This window comes from Sarcophilus harrisii, chromosome 5 (genome assembly GCF_902635505.1).
Source record: "Sarcophilus harrisii chromosome 5, mSarHar1.11, whole genome shotgun sequence".
Taxonomy (NCBI): domain Eukaryota; kingdom Metazoa; phylum Chordata; class Mammalia; order Dasyuromorphia; family Dasyuridae; genus Sarcophilus; species Sarcophilus harrisii.
Genome location: NC_045430.1, coordinates 176,629,157 through 176,646,011, shown reverse-complemented (window position 1 = coordinate 176,646,011; position 16,855 = coordinate 176,629,157). Strand labels below are relative to the sequence as shown.

At 37.2% G+C, this 16,855-nt stretch overlaps 1 protein-coding gene across 5 annotated transcripts in view; it reads left to right on the top strand.

Moving 5' to 3' along the window:
• Window positions 1-15,951, top strand: part of RBM28 (RNA binding motif protein 28) — a 47,132-nt gene extending 31,181 nt beyond the window's left edge. The window contains exons 12-20 of one of the 5 annotated variants that reach the window (XM_031939008.1): window positions 578-651; window positions 1,753-1,888; window positions 3,419-3,483; window positions 8,477-8,635; window positions 10,437-10,586; window positions 10,869-10,943; window positions 11,943-12,196; window positions 13,174-13,273; window positions 13,863-15,951. In XM_031939008.1, coding sequence (XP_031794868.1) covers window positions 578-651; window positions 1,753-1,888; window positions 3,419-3,483; window positions 8,477-8,635; window positions 10,437-10,586; window positions 10,869-10,943; window positions 11,943-12,196; window positions 13,174-13,273; window positions 13,863-14,000 — 1,151 coding nt within the window. In that variant the 3' untranslated portion in view covers window positions 14,001-15,951. Of the gene's footprint in view, window positions 1-577; window positions 652-1,752; window positions 1,889-3,418; window positions 3,484-8,476; window positions 8,636-10,436; window positions 10,587-10,868; window positions 10,944-11,790; window positions 12,197-13,173; window positions 13,274-13,862 lie in introns of those variants that run through there. The other 4 variants (XM_031939007.1, XM_031939010.1, XM_031939009.1 and 1 more) reach the window with 4 other exon arrangements.
• The last annotated feature ends 904 nt before the right edge of the window (window positions 15,952-16,855 follow it).

Sequence of the window (16,855 nt, the reverse complement as noted above, 5' to 3'; positions counted from 1 at the left end):
CCTATATTCAGTCATTACTGTGATCTAAAGTTTTTCTGACGTCTTCTGACTTCGAAGGGGGTAGTTGCTAAGTGGCCCATTAATCTCATTCTTTTAGAATGTTGGAATTAATATTTATGAATCCTGAAAAAACACTTAGAATTTATGAATCCTGAAAAAACACTTAGAATTATTCCCCCAAAAATATTAAACTATTCTATATACCCTTTGACCTATCAGTCTTCTTGTGGGCATATATTCCAAGGAGGCTAAAGACAGAAAGTTTTCTACATATACAAGAATGTTCATGACAATACTTTCTGTGGCATCAAAAAGCTGGGAATAAAGTGGGTAGCCCTTATTTCTGTTCCCCAGGCTATTTGCCTACCCTCTTTACCCTTGGCAATATTGAAAAGTAGATCTCTTGTTGAAGAAAACAGACTTGAACACGGAGCAAAGAAGGAAATATGGGACAAAGATCAGAACTCTCTAAGGGGATAGGCAGAAGGAGCATCATTAGCTCATTTCACATCAGCCTACACAATGTATTGGACTTGACATCTTGACTAGACAATGTTTCGTTTCTGTTTCTCCCCAGGTTGTGCATTCGCCCAATTCATGACTCAGGAAGCAGCTCAGGCTTGTCTTGCAGCAGCTTCTGCAGAGACTGAGGTAAGACATTTTTCTTGACCATAGTGCTTCTTGACCATAGTTGCCATAGTGATTTCCAAGGCAAAATCTGATAGGGCAGCCACTTTTGATTATTATCAACTCTTGATTATATACAAGTTTAATTCAGCAAAGATTTGTTGGGCATTGAGGTGTAGTAGATAGAGGGCCAGGCAGGATCAGGGCAAGTGCAGCCACTGTGTGACTTCTGGTATCCATGCAATGTTCGAATAGGTCACAGATAACTTGCTGATCTTCATCCATGGTGAGAGTTTCCACATGTACATAGATGAAATCACAAGTCTGGACCTCAAAATGTGTAATAAGAGGGATTCAAGAGACTCACAGTCTCATGGAGTGGAGAAGGACAGGCTAAAACAGATACAGAGTTAATTATAATACAATATTGTCTAGGCAAATGTTATGAGGAATTTGAAGAGAGAATTCACTTGTATTTGAGAGAGGTAGTAAAGATTTCATGGTACTTCACAACACTGGAATCAAAGGGAGAAGCAAAGGATTCATTTTCAAATTTGGAAGATGGCATGAATAAAGGCAGACCATCCACTCTAGGAGGATGTGTTATTCCTACCAGAATCTTCCATCAGCAGAAAGGAACTGATACCAGGGATTGTTTCTGATGGTATTCCCAAAGCTGAATGGTTTTTAAATTATCTGTTATTTTGTATCACCATGATTCTCTTCTCTTTAATAAAGTGTATCTTTATTTATTCTTATAGTAGCCTTGCCTATGGTATTAAGTATTCACCAGTTGACAATATCCTTACCAATTCAGTATACAATAGCCTTACCAATTTTATTCTGCCTTCTGGACCATTCAGATAGCTAGGAATTATATTCAGACATAGTAGTAAGTAGTGATTTGCTATTTACAAGGCTGTATTTATCAATAGCTCTTAGTCTAGTACACATCAAAAGGTACACCTTGTTACCACCAGACCAGAATATACTGAATTTGCATTTCAGACAGAAAGATTTGGATTACCCTTTCACTATAGTGTTTATTAAATGCTTAATCACTTCTTCCTATTTGTCTGTGTCTACCTGCTTAGCTTAAGAGATAGAGGACATATTTTATTGTAGGATGGAGGGCTAAAGCTGGATGGCCGGAAGCTTAAGGTGGACTTGGCTGTGACCCGGGATGAAGCTGAAAAATTGCGAACCAAGAATGTAAAGAAGCAAACAGGAACCCGGAACCTCTATCTGGCCAGAGAAGGCTGTGAGTAATGGGAGTTACTGTATATAGCTCCATGGTCCAGGAGAATGCCATTTCTGTACTGGGCTCTCAGATCACAGCTTCATTCTCATGTCTCAGAAAAGATTCAGCAATAATGTATTTTGGGCAAAAGTTTGCATTAAAACCCAAAACTATATTACCTGAAGATGTTCGTATGGTACTATATGTGACTTCTAATATTTCTTTCAGATTCTAAATCCTGTGACCTTCATATTATTCAATTGAAAAACCATTATTGAGCATCTGTTATATGTTGTTCTAGCTATGCAGATAATCAGTTTTGATTAGTGAGGAAATGACTTTCTAAGCTGTAGAAAAATCAGATGCTTGTATCTTTGCCTGTCTGCATTTAAATATTTCACCAGAGAGTGGACAGGTATAAAGAGGGAGGAGGAAATTGAGATCAGAAATCTTAATTTCTGGTCACTATTTCTGCTAAAAGGTTTGGCGTGGGATTAGTTTTGAACCAGTTGCTAAATATTATTGTTTTTGGATTCTTGATTCTTCCCTTTTTTATTGTTTTTAATCTAAACCTTTAATATTATCAGTTTAGCGAATCTCTTAGTGTGAAACTCTGTCTTCTGATGCAGATCAGCAGATTCAATTATAACTTCAGGTCTCAGAGAATTTCCTTAGTTTCCTGAGGGCATTTAGAATTTTTGTCTTTCTTGCAGTCACACAGCAACTGTGTGTCACTGGCAGGACTTGACCCCTTAAGCTTCTGGTATTTTTGCCTTGAACTCTACTGCTTTTCATTACAAAAGTAATGGAAAGTTGTCTCCAGCCAGCCAAAAAACTAGATCCCTGACAGCAGATCACCACAAACAAAATCATGGAGCACTCAGAAAAATCCAGAGCCATTTTCAATGCCATGTTCTACAAAGCCATGGTTTGAACTTTGTAGCAAATTTTATCCTCTTTTCTTTAAATATGATTTGTTCTTGTTAGCTCTCCATATTTGGACATCTGCATGGATGGCTTTTCTTTATCTGTTTCAAAAGTCAATGAAAACTGGCCACAAATTTATTTGTATATGTCATATATTCTTCCTTTATAATATAAGCTCCTTGGGCATGGAGGTTGCTTTCATTTTTACCTTTGAATTCCCAGAGTTTATCACAACAATTTGCACATGGAAAGCCCTTGTAGTTGATTTTAACTTAATTGAATGAGTCTCTCTTACTCTTTGGATGATAATTTCATACCAGGGGTTGGAGAAATTTGCTATGTAGATATTTGGGCAATTCAAATTGTTGAGCACTTCACGCCTCTCCAATCTAAAATTTTCCTTATATGTTCAACCCCTTTGTAAAAACAGAATGTTCAGTATTTTAGATTTAAGTGCAGTTCTGAGTTCAGAGAATTGTAGGCTCCTTCTACGCTGACTGCTGTGTCCTGACCAGCCCAGCCCTCTGGGTCTTGAATGCAGTTTGCATCATTCAGAATACATTCCTCTAATTGCTCAGAGAATCCCTTGGTGATTCCCCTGGCCTTTTGCTTTCTTTTTTGTAGTGATCCGTGCTGGGACGAAAGCTGCAGAAGGTTTAAGTGTTGCTGATATTACCAAGAGAGAACGGGTAAGTATATCCAGAACCAGGCCAGCTTTTAGGTGGTGGCAGTCAGAAAGTATCTAAGTGCTTACTTTGTACTTGGCACATTAGGGATTAAACTGTGAGTATAAGGCAGTTTCTGAATACAAGGGGCTGACCTCTATTTTGGATTAAAGCATACATGAGAACCAATTAATAGGACAAATATTTTATTTACATATTACAGATATCAGCATTATGGGGCATCTCAAATGTTTGGGATTTCATTGGTGTATCTTTTGTCTCTACTAATGTAGGTCACAGTTATGTGGTTTTATCTTAATTGTGTGATCTCCACAGGCTGCTTTGTCTAGAAAAGTTCATTACCTGATAGCTATCCTAGGATCTGATTGTTCTTTACATACCCTTCAAAAACCCAGGGTCATTTCTTTACTATGGTGAATCATTAGAGTCAGTCTGGATATAATAATGGATATAATAAAGTACTGAATTGTGTAGTACAGAGAGCATATATACATATACATCTGTAAATATGTATGTATATACATACAGATTCTTATCATGTAATACAGATAAGTACAAAAGGAATTAGAGAAGGTAGACATCAGTTTGTGCTGGAGTCATTAAGGAAAATTATTTGGAAGATGTGGGTTTTTGGAAGCATAATATTCAGTCATCACCAAAATGGCATGAGTTTGTAACTGTTTGAATATGGGGGGTAAGAGAATGTGAGGAGTTGAGGTTTAATTCTGATATAATGAACCTAGGTAACTAGTATTATGTTGCTCTCAATATAAATAGTAAAATTTGGTAGAAGTTGAGTAGGAAGAATGAATTCTATAGTACATAAAAGTAGCATTTGAACCATGCCTCTTGACTCCAGATCTAGTGTTCTTCTTACTAACCAACTATACTTGTGTTCATCTTGTGGCTTTCCATTTTGCCTACAAAGATATCCTGGGCAGTATTTCAGTGGTGTGTTGGAGCCATCTCATACTTGTTCATTGGAGCTGATGATGAAAATTTCACTGAACATTTAAACCTCAAAAATGGGCAAATGTCACAAATCAGGGCTTGATTTATTTTATTGATCATCCATCTAGACATAAAAAATGATAGGAAAATTTTAATAATGCAGATTAAGCTTAAAAGTGTGTTGTTGCCCATTTTTTCTTTCTTTCTTGGTTGTTAGACATTTACCAGCACACTCTTATTATGCTGTGTTCTGCTGAAATCAAGATATATTGTATTCATTATAATCTCGACATATAGTCTAGTAACCTTATCAAAAAATTGACATAATTTGGCATGACTTGTTCTTTAGGAGCTCATGCTAATTTCTGATGGTCTTGTTTTCCCTTTCTAAGTGTTTATACTCCCTCCCTTTAATAACTCATTCTAGAGTTTTATCAGGAATTTATATTGTAGGCTTATAGTTTGAAATATCCAACTTCTTCCTCTTTTTGAACATTAGGACATTTGGAGGATGAGTGGAGTATACATGGGCAGAAATGATATCTTTTTTTTTCTTCATTTCCTTTTCTCTGGAGTGAATAGACTCCATATCACTCTCATCACCCTGTATTGGCTATTAGGCCATAGAATGTGACTGGATTTTTTTAATTGCTCATGAGATTATATGATTTAAGAGGTTGTAGAGGTTATTTACTTAATTGAGCAAGTTTGACCAAGTCCTGTATTACTTAATAAGCATTTATTAAGCTCTTGCTTTTTTAGCAAGCCATGTACATATGTAATGTGCAAAAGAAGTTTAGGTGGGGAGGTAACTAATAATTGGGGTAGCAGAAGGTGATATTTGAGCTGACTTTGTGTAAGGGAAATGAGATTCTAAGAGGTGGAGGTGAGAAGTATATTTTAGGCAATGGGGGACAATCAGTGCAGAAACATGGGAAGGGAAAAACAAGTATTTATATACAGAGTGTATGAGATCCAGCAAGTTTGCCAGGACTGTGGAATATTGGAAGGGAGTAATGTATGACAAGGTTGGAAAGGCAGGCCGGGACCAGGTTGTGAAGAACTTTAAAAACTCAGCTTTCAAGGAATTGATATTTCATCCTAAAGGCACACTGGAAAGTGGCTAGCATCCAAAAAAAAAGATGCCAGTATGCTAATAATCTGAATATTAAAAGTTGAAAAATCAATCTGGATAAAGTATTGAGGGGGCAGCTAGGTAGCACAGTGGATAGAGTACTAGTCCTAAAGTCAAAAGGACCTGAGTTCAAATCTGTTTTCAGACATGTAACACTTCTTAGCTGTGTGACCCTGGGCAAGTCACTTAACCCCACTTGCCTCCCGCAAAATAAATTAATAAAATGGATAGAGTATTGAGTAAAAATATTAATTTCACCAAGTTCGAAATGAGAAGGTATAGTTAGCTCATCTCACAAAGATCTGGGGGTTTTAGTAGAATGCACACTCGTGAGTCAGTGATCTGGCAGCCAAAAGAGCTAATTCTATTTTGGGCTGAATTCAGAGAAGCGGGCTCTTTTAGGAGTAAGAGGTGCTAATCAAACTGTATCCCATTAGACTACATTTAGAATATTTTTGGGCACACCAAAGTTTGGAGGTCAACAATAAAGATGGTCAAGAGCCTTTTGAATTCATATCATAAAGAGAATTGCTTGAAGAACTGGGGATATCTCGCTCTAGAAAAGATAATTCTCTGAGAGATATGACAGCTGTTAGTATTTGAAGGGCTATCATATGAAAGAGAGAATAGGGCATGTTCTGTTTAGCCCTAGAAAGCAAAGCCAAAAACAGTAGGTAGAAGTGGGTAAATAGGCAAATGTAGGCTCGGTATCAGCAAAAACTTTCTAATATTTAGAGCTGGTTAAAAGTACAGTAGCTGCTTTCAGAGGTAGTAGCTTTTGTTCTCTCTGGACTCTTCATGCAGTGCTTGGGTGATTTGTCAGTTATGTAGGTGTTGGATTTCTTTCAGCATTGGGTTGAACAGTATATAGCCAATAAGGTCCTTTTTAGCTTTGAAATTTTGTGATTATACAGTAGAAGCTACTGCCATTTATTTAGTAGGAAAATTATGACATGGTCAGAACTATGTTTAAGGAAAGTCACTTGAGCAGCTGAGTGGAGGATGGATTTGAGCGACATGAAACATGGGTCAGAGGGTAGTCTAGAGGTGAAAGACAAGAGCCTGAATTAGAGTGGAGACCATGTGAGGAGAGAAAGATGGAACTAGTCTGGCAGTAGGTACAAGATTTGATAACTAATTAAATGTGTCTGGTTAAGAAGAGTGAAGAATTGAGGATAACACCAAGATTGTAAACCTGGGATGTTGGGAAACTAGGATTGCCCTTGAGAGAAATTGGGAAGTTTAAAATAAGGGTGAGTTTGGGATATAAAGTTATATTTTGGACATGTTGAATTTGTAATGCCTGTGACACATACAGTTTGAGAAGTCAAGCATACAACTGGAGGTAGATAATAGGAACTTGGGAGAGGGCTATAATCTTTACTCTTAACGTGTATTTTCTGAAATTCAATTTGACTTATTTTCATTTCCACATTTTTTCCTCACCCATTGAGAACCCAAGAAAAATAAAACCCATTACATATATATATTTATAAAAAATTCTATAAAACAAATTCCATTATGTCCAAAAAATGAGCAAGGAAATAAAGTATGTGTAATCTACTCTATCACCTTTCTATCTGGAGGTAAATAAAATAAAAAATTCTATAAAACAATTCCATTATGTCCAAAAAATGAGCAAGGAAATAAAGTATGTGTAATCTACTCTATCACCTTTCTATCTGGAGGTAAATAAAATAAAAAATTCTATAAAACAAATTCCATTATGTCCAAAAAATGAGCAAGGAAATAAAGTATGTGTAATCTACTCTATCACCTTTCTATCTGGAGGTAAATAAAATGTTTCATCATGAATCCTTTGAAATTATAGTTGTTCACTGTGTTGATCAGTGTTCGTAAATCATTCTAAATTCATTATATAATATTATATAAGTTATTTAAGCATTGATTCTTCTAGCTTCACTTTGCAATAGTTCACCCAAATTTTCCCAAGTTTTTCTGAAACCATCCCCTTCATGATTTCTTATAGAATAATTTTCAGCAGAATAATATTCCACCACAACCATATGTTCAGTAAAATTTACTTTAAAAAAAGACACAACTCTAGCCAGCTTAGTTTGGTACAGATACAGTATCATGAGCCTAAATTAATAAAGCAAAAAATAATGAGCAAATATATGAAATTAGGACCTCATTTAAATAGACTATATTTTGTGTAGTCAAATGGCCATACATGATTATAGACATAGACATTCCTTTGCCTCAAGATGGCAGAGTTGAATTTCTTTTTTAAGATCTCATCCCAGAAGATATGTTGTACTTTCAGAACAAATCAGCTGGTGTAACAAAGAAATGCCCCAGATATTTTCACTCCTTTATCAGGTCATATGAGACTGTATTATGACCAGCCTTTTCCAATTTACACACACACACACACACACACACACACACATAAATGTATCTAACATATATGTGTGTATATATCTATATCTATATATACACATGCACACATACATATCTATATATCTATATCTATATCTATCTATATATATGGAAGTATGGACACATATAAATAAATACAATCATTAGATGACAGGATTCTCTGCCTTTAGAAGGCAACTGTTGTGTAATGGACAAGATAGCATATTTGGAACCAGGATTTCAAATTTGGTTTTGAGTCCTGGCTCTGCTACTTATTATCTGTGTGACCTTGGATTCTTTCTCATTTTGTCTCATTTTACCTCACCTCTGTGTTCTTCACCTGTAACATAATTGTGTTGCCTCCCTCACAGGGCTCTTGTGAAAATCAAATGAAAAATGTAAAGTATTGTGCAGCATGATGACTCTCAGTAGCTACCCTCGTTATTATTAATATTCTCTTTCCTTGTCATAATTCTAAGTCTACTCTTAAGCTTGAGTCTACCAGTTTGTTGTTCATTGTTCTTGCAGTTTGAGCTTCTCAAACATAAGAAGCTGAAGGATCAGAACATCTTTGTCTCCAAGACCCGGCTGTGTCTCCACAATCTCCCGAAAGCAGTGGATGACAAACGGCTCAGGAGGTTGGTGCTGACTGCAGTTGGAGGCGGAAGGGGTATACGCTTGAAGGAGGTGAGAGGGCATTCTTTTTCTCCTTTTTTCTCCTTCTTTTTCAGAGAAGAGTGTGTGTGTGTGTGTGTGTGTGTGTGTGTGTGTGGTCTTTGCCATCATCTGTGACTCAGTTGGTCAAGCACTGTGTGCTCTGATGCAGACAGGTTTGGAGATTGAATCCCAGCATTGATCAGGTAGCTTTCCTCTGTTTTTTGTTTTCACACTACATTCCTATCCCTGACCTAATATTTTATAAAGTGCTCTTGAGTCACAAGATGGGCTTTCTGGGAAGGGATAGCTAAATCCATCACTACAAATTTATTTTATTATCCTTAACAACTAATATTATTGACTGTCTGCCGGATATAAAGTATATGATTAATACATTTTTAATTTAGTAAATATTGAGATAATAACAATTGATATTTATGTGATTTAAGATTTACAAAGCACTTTACAAAAATGTCATTTGTTCCTTATTACATGCTGAATTTTGATCCTACCGGGTTTCACATATGAAATCACTGATCATCAACCTTTTTGTACTTGGAGTCTTAGATAATTCTGTGAAACGACTGAAAGTTTGTGTGTCTTGTCCATAGCCATATAGTTAATATTGTGAAATCCAGTGTTGATACTTTGAATTCAGTACTCTTTGATATTGACATATTATTATTTATTGATTTGTACTGTTATTTAATTGTAATCTTGTGTAAATCTTGTCTCTTCATCAAGATTGTAAGATTCTTGAAGTCAGTGACTTGCACTTTAAAAACCCCAATGGGGCTTTACACAATGTTAGGGACATAGGTCCTCATCAAATAATTGTTTTATACTGAAATCAGCATCTTAGTGTCCTGATGTCTTAGTCCTTTCCATTTTTTGGCTATTACTTGGTATTATTTGCATACTATTATCCAAAAAACTAGGTGTGGATTAACAGATTTTGAACAGAAAAAAACCTGAACTCTGAGCCATATTGAGTTTTCTCTCTCTTTCTGTGTCTTTATGCTCTTTGTATTCTTCCTATACCAGGAATGCCCTTCCTGTTCAAATCAGAAGGCAACATCCCTTCTTCAAAGGAAAGAGATATAAGGCTACATATACTCCTACAGATTTCTCCTCATCAAATATATAACTACTGAAGTTGACCAAGTTTATATTTCACTTTAACATTTCAACAGTCTGTAATTTCATCAGTGTGGATACTCTTTCTTCTAATGCAGACTATTGCCACTCTTTCATTTTAATAGATGGTCTTAAATGGCTACAGCCAAAAAATTTTTGGCCAGCTTGGTGATGAGCTGGATTACCTTTTTGTCAGTAGTGTTGATATCGATCATCAGCTCTTTGAAAGCTTTGGTGTAGGGTGCTAGTGAAAGAAATGACTACCTATTTTTGAAATGTTGTTGTTCAGTTGTATCCGACTCTTCATGACCTTGTGGAACATGGTGACCATTCCTGGCTCCAGGTCTAACGCTCAATCTACTGAGCCAGTTAGCTAGCGACAGTTTATTTCTTTTTGTAACCTAATTATCTTTTTTTTCCTTTTGTGTATAAATGTGTTTTTCATGTTGATATATATTTTTGGGATTTAAGTTCCTAGAGGTAAGGGAACTACTATATGTTTCACTCATTTTGTATGTGCCTAGCAAAGTGCTCTGTTAGGTTGATATTGACTCGGGGGAGATTGTTTTGTTGTTCAAGTTGTCAGAGAACTTAGTTGATCTTGTTAGAGCCATCCATATCAAAAACCTTGAGGACAGGAAAGATGTCTTTTTCTTTCTGTCCAATCACCATTGTTCTTTCCCTTGATTACCAGTGTCGAGTGATGCGAGACCTTAAAGGTGCACATGGGAATGTGAAGGGTCAGTCCTTGGGTTACGCTTTTGTGGAGTTTGAAGAGCATGATCACGCACTAGCAGCCCTTCGTCAAATCAACAACAACCCAGAGATCTTTGGCCCTCAGAAGGTGAGGGGCGTCTTGTGGAAAGATGACCCGGTCTGGACCTCTTGGTGTTCATTTTCTCTTTGTGTTAGAATAGAGAGATGGAAATAGTTAAGGACATGAAATCAGAGGGTAGGCCAAAAGGGGAATTGTCATTTGAACAAGTTGCCTGCAGAATCAATAAAGCTTACTACTGTGTGAAGTAAGTAAATAGCAGGCCCTGGCTTGGACTGCATACATACATGACCCACTGTACCCATAAATTAAGATATTTGTTTAAAGCTTTTCTCTCTTTCCCTTATACAGAGACCAATAGTAGAGTTCTCTTTGGAAGATCGAAGGAAACTAAAGGTGAAGGATCGAAGGGCCCAGCGAAATCTGGTACATGTTTTAGTGACTATTAAAAATACTCTATGTTGTTTGTTTTACCAAGTCCTAGAGTGTGTGTCTCTTATTATTTCAGAGGCTTAGCTTTAATTCTTAATTATTCAGGGATTATCAATTTATAAAATTTTCAGATTCTTTTTCTTCCTGCTATTTCTTCTCTTGGTCATTTTACTTTTACCACATGCTAGGTCAAACTGCACCATACTTAGAGGAAGGGGAAAAGGTACAAAAGAGAGAAAAAACTCTAGGTTAATATTGTTACTAATTAAACTTTTAATCAGGATAGATGTTAAAGCTAAGAATGGAATTTCATATTAAATATTTTCTCTCTATTCTCTGAATTTTCATTGCCCTTTAGTTTACTATACAATATATAATACATTGTAGTTTTAATAATACAATTCTAATATATATCTGTACACACACACACACATATATATCCGCACATGGAAAATATTGTTTTTATTTTAACTTTTGCATTTATGGTTATTTCTTATCATATTAATTTGCCTATTCAGCATACTTTTGGGCTCCAGATCATTTATGTGTGAAATTTAAGTAGGACAGTAGTCCTGGCATGGAAAACCTGGGATTGTTAAGTGTTTTGGTACTGTTTTGGTACTTTATAAAAAGTAAATGTGCAATTCTTGTCTAAAAATATTATTGTTATTGCTTTAGAAGCATTTCTGAATTTTCTTGCTTTTTTAGATCCTGAGTATTTTCTTTCCTTTTCATCCTTTTCAGAAGTGGAGAGACTGTGTGTGTCCTCTCTTTTGACCCTTTGTGACAATTGTAGTACATGTCAAACTGCCCATTATAGTTTTTTCTTTGATCCTCATAGGTTTTGGGAAAGCAAAGTATATTGCCTTTTTTTCCCCTTCGGATTCTGCTCTTCACATGAAACCCATATATTCTGTTGAGACTTGTTAACCATCAGTTTTCATTGAGAAACGACATGGGAAATTCACTGTGAACTCTTGGTTTATGCAGCAGAAAATGAAAGCAAAACCTGTAATTGAGGAGCCTCCAAAAGACCAGCAGCAACCACCTGTGAAGTTCCAGAAGCATAAGGCAGCTCAGAGTCAGATACAGGGCTCAAGCAAACCTCCCCTGAAGCCGCCAAAAGTGACTACAGGTTCATGGGCAGGATTCCAGACCAAGGCAGAAGTGGAGCATATAGAGCTACCAGATGGGAAGAAACGGAGAAAAGTGTTGCTGTTCCCCTCACATCGAGGGCCAAAAATAAGGTGGGAGGAAGCTTGGGACAGCAGTGAGTGGGCGGGAGGGCAAGAAGATGCTTCTAGTCAGACCTTGTTTTACAGTAGTGAGGAGTCAGCTGTTGTCCTTTTTATAGAGAGATTTCTTGTTTGGAAGGCAGCTAGGTGATAACACTGGATAGAGTTCTAGAACTGGAGTTAGGAAGACATCTTCATGATGAATTAAAATCTGGCCTCAAAACACTTCCTAGCTGTATGAACCTGGGCAAGTCACTTAATCCTGTCTGCCTCAGTTTCCTCATCTGTAAAATGAGTTACAGAAGGAAATGCCAAACACTCCAGGATCTTTGTCAAAGAAAACCCCCATTGGGGTCACAGGAATTCAGGTATAATTGTAAAACAACTGAACAACAAAATCTTGTTTGGAGAGACCAAAGAATCCATCTTTGCAATAGTATACATGCCATTGTCAGACTTTGTTCAAGGGAAGTGTATTGTAAGCATGTGACCTTTGAGGGCAAGGCTTCATCTGTTTCTTGTCTGGTTCATGACTGAATGTAGAGAAACCCCATAGAACATCTTACTTTCTAAAGGGGCCTTTAATATTTGCTGAGACTTGTCTACCTGGATTTTTTCTTAAGTTAGTGAAGGGCACTTTGGGAGGAGATGATTTTAAGGAGGTTTTCTATAATACATAGTATCACGGATACCATACAGTGCTGTCATATCCATGTACAGTAGGTACTTAGTGAGCATTTGTGGAATGAATGAATGTGGATTGATATATGAAGATTTTGAAGTTTGGCTGAAATGTGGTTAGTTTTGTTGAACAAGGATACAAAGGCTGGATATCAGAATGCCCTGCTCTAGTGTCATTTTAAAAATAAGTTCTCCCTACTATAAGTCTGAAATGCATTGTTACAGCCTGCCTGGCTGTAAGAGAGATTCTTGGCCCATGTGGCCCCCGAGTAGTGATCCACAATGAATGTTTGACTCTCTGATTTCAGAATGCGGGACAAAGGCAAGGTTAACCCTCTTCCACCTAAAAAGCCAAAGGCCCAGATGAGAAATCAGAATCAGGAGAAGCGGCGCCCCATGTCTTTGCAGGTAAGAACAATGTGAAAGCCCCACCTTCTTTAGGCACATTCTTGTCACTTATTATCTTAGTAAAAGATGGCTGAGATGCAGCCATCTTTTCTGAGTCCTCCTTCCCATAAGAAAGGTCTGTGTGCTGGTGGGTGAGCTGGGAGAAGATGCCACAGTTAGTGATGATTCCAAGGGTTACTAGGCTCCTGTCAGGCTCATTAACAATCTTCCCTCTTTACAGATTCTTGGGAGGGTTCAGATTCTGGGAAGGGTTTTTACTTCAGACCAGGGTCAGGCTTTGACCTGATATGGTCAAATTGATGAAGTAACAGTCTAAACTGGGACTCAGAGCCTCAGACACACACATCTATCTTCTTCAGGTTTCTAGGTTTTCAGCCTAGGTGTGGGATACTCACAAAGATCCTGTTTTTATCAGTAGTGGCAGAGATGATTTTTGAGGTCTTCTCTTTGAGGATTGTCTGGGATTTCTTGAATTTAGCTTGGGATAACTTCTTATTGGTGAACTAGTGCTTTGAATACTGCATCCTTTGGATGACTAAATAAAGGTGAGATTTCACACTAATTTCCTTTTGCTCTTTTTCTTCTGTAGGTGCCAAAGAAAAAGGCTAAGGGAAATAAGTCAGAAATTCGATTCAACCATCTGGTCGAACAGTACAAGCAGAAAATACTAGCAGGACCCCCAAAGGGAGCCCCTTTTGGAAAGAAGTGCAAATGGTTTGACACTTAACCTTAGCAACAAATGGCATAAATACCTGCTTCCTTAGCTACATTGCAGAACATCCTGTCTGGTAGTCTTGTGTTTTTCATTGTAGGAAAGAGATGATGGACTGCCAAGGGGGGCATGTTCTTAGCTCTGAACTGTACAACTCTGGACAACAGTTCTCCTATCTGAGGTCTGCTATCCACAGAAAGAAATGTCAGATGTTGTGATGATAATCATTTATATTTATATCCAGATTGTTCTATGGAGCGGTATCTCATTGTTCCATATTATTCTTGTTTCTTGAGTAGAAACAATTGTAAAAAAATCCTTCTTATGATGACTTTAATATGTCTATTTTGATAAGCATCCTGACTCAAGAAAAATTTTTTGATGTTTTTAAAATAACATATCATCATGCTATTCATAAACCATCATATCCTTGTGTCTGATTGCACAATCTGTGTATACCGAATTTCTAAAACTGGCCAGATGAGAGTCAGAAGGGCTGAAAAATTGAAAGCAATGCCCTCAATATAAGGGTATAGGATTGCCCTGAGTATGACTAACTTCATCTGTAGGTGTATGCACTGGTCCAGTAGGTTTACTTTGCCCTTTGAAAACTGCTCCTTTTCCCTACCCTCTTCAGATGCTTCTTCTTGTGACACAGTTATTTACCACATGCCACAACTTCTCAGTGTATATTGGCACTAACTTGTATAAGGCACCAACTTGCTACCATGGGTTGTCCCAGATCATGGAGATGTGTATCCCTTGAGATAGAGTAGATCATCACACAAAAGGGGAAGGAGGGAAGTAGAGTTTGAGGACTGTATTATCTTCAGCATCTCGAAGTATGGTAGGAATACCTAATGGTCTGGGGTACAGGATAAAGAATATGATGGTAAGTTTAAAATGTGCTACAAATATTTGAAAATGCCCTGGAAGCATTCCTGTTTCCCAGAATACTTCAGACTTAGCCACCATATCAACCTCTTACAAGCTCAGTTTTTACTGTAATCTATCAGAACATTTTCCGTGCTAATATGTTTTTATTTTATAATGTCAGTGGGAAAGTTGGGTTCATTTTGGGGAATTTTAATTTATAGCTACCTTTGCTGGAAATGATTAACCCTAAAATAGGAAATGGCTATATTTGTGCTCTAAAAGGTGCTAAAAATGAGTGGTTGATAACCTTTATCCCAAGAGCAAAGAAGGAAGTTTGGTTACGTAACATGAATATATACTCACATAAATACATTGTCTAATCTCTTCTGCTCAGGAAACAAGCGCTTTCTGCATTGCTTGCCTACATTGGCCCAGAACTTGTTGCATTTCTTGTCAACATGGGATTCTACATGACTCAAAAATGAAATGCTTTGAAGAAGTCAGCTGATTTCAGACACTTTCCTATAATTAAAATATATATCTTTGCCAGTGCTTAGCATAGTGCTTTGCATATAGTAGTCCATTAAGTCTATATTGATTGTGATACCCCTCTCCTCCTCCTTCTCCTCCTAGCTCAAAGGACTTCCTTTATTGACCTGTCTGATGGCCAGATCAGACTGGGGTGGGAGCTGTGGAAACTGCTGTGCTCCCCTTCTCCCACTGTTAAATCCTGTGCAAACTAATGAATAACTGTAATTTTATTTTCAGGCCAACATGGTAGATGTGTAGAAAGTGAAGAAAAAAGCTAAATGATACAATTGCAATTGAACTATTTATAATTATTATTCTATTTCAGTGTTTAACTATGTCAGAGCAATTAGCTGGGAAAAACAATCTCCAAGCCAGAGCTTTCTGTGGTTGGGCTAAAAATGGAGAAATAACAAAAATGGAGAATGAGGCCTTAGGGTAGGCAGTAGCAGCAGATTAGAAACCAGTCTGCAAACCACCCTAAAGGACAAACTGACTTGTCCTTTTATGAGTTACTTCGTGGCAACCCTTTGTACTACGTTAATAAAATATATCTATTGAAAAAGTTGTCCTTATTCTGTCTCAGATAGCTAGATGGGGTAGGAGATAAAGTACCTGATCAGAGTTGGGAAGATCTGAGTTGAAATCTCAGCCTTAGTTACTAACTGACAGGGCAAGTCACTGTACTCATCTGTCCCATTCCCTTCCTCTGCAAAATAGAGATGACAATAGTAGTTTGTTCCTGAGGTGGTTATGAGGAATAAAGGAGGTAATAAATGCAAAGGTCTTTGTTAATCTTTAATGCTATGTAAGTGCTATTATTGTTTTGGTTTTTTTTAAGCTTCATTCTAAGGACAAAAGGAGGATTTCTTTGTAGGGCTGAAAAAAATTTTAATTCTTTTAGATCATGTTTCCCATTTTTGAGCACTTCCCCCAGTTCCCCCTTTCTTACTATTGTTTGTGTGAGGATGTGTAACTCTAAATAGTCTAAATAGTTTTATTTGTTTTTAAAGAAGTTCCCTTGAGTGTCTTCATAACTTATTTTGGTGTTTTTCAGTATTTCATTGTAACTTTTCAGAATGATCTTTACTTCAGTCATCTTTACCTGAGGCAACTTATCTCCATTTCTGGAAGTGGGGACAAGGGAAAGAGCCGAGGAGCCCTGGGCAACAGGACCCAAGTGTTTTGAGAATAGAGCCTTTGGAGAATCCAATTCATTGCTCTACACCATGCTTTCAGAACCATTTTAAACCTAGTAATTATGGCATCAGAAGCCAGTGAAATTGTTAAAGTGACCTTGGCAACATGGAGAAGGGGTGGAAGAATTCAGACTTTGGATAAGAGGCCAAGGACTAAATCTCAAGGGCAAACTCTGGAAATATGAGAGAGTTGGAGTGTTTTAATTGTATTCAAAACATGTTGGTCATGATTTCAGCTTGGGTGCTTGGGGGGAGGGTGTCCATACA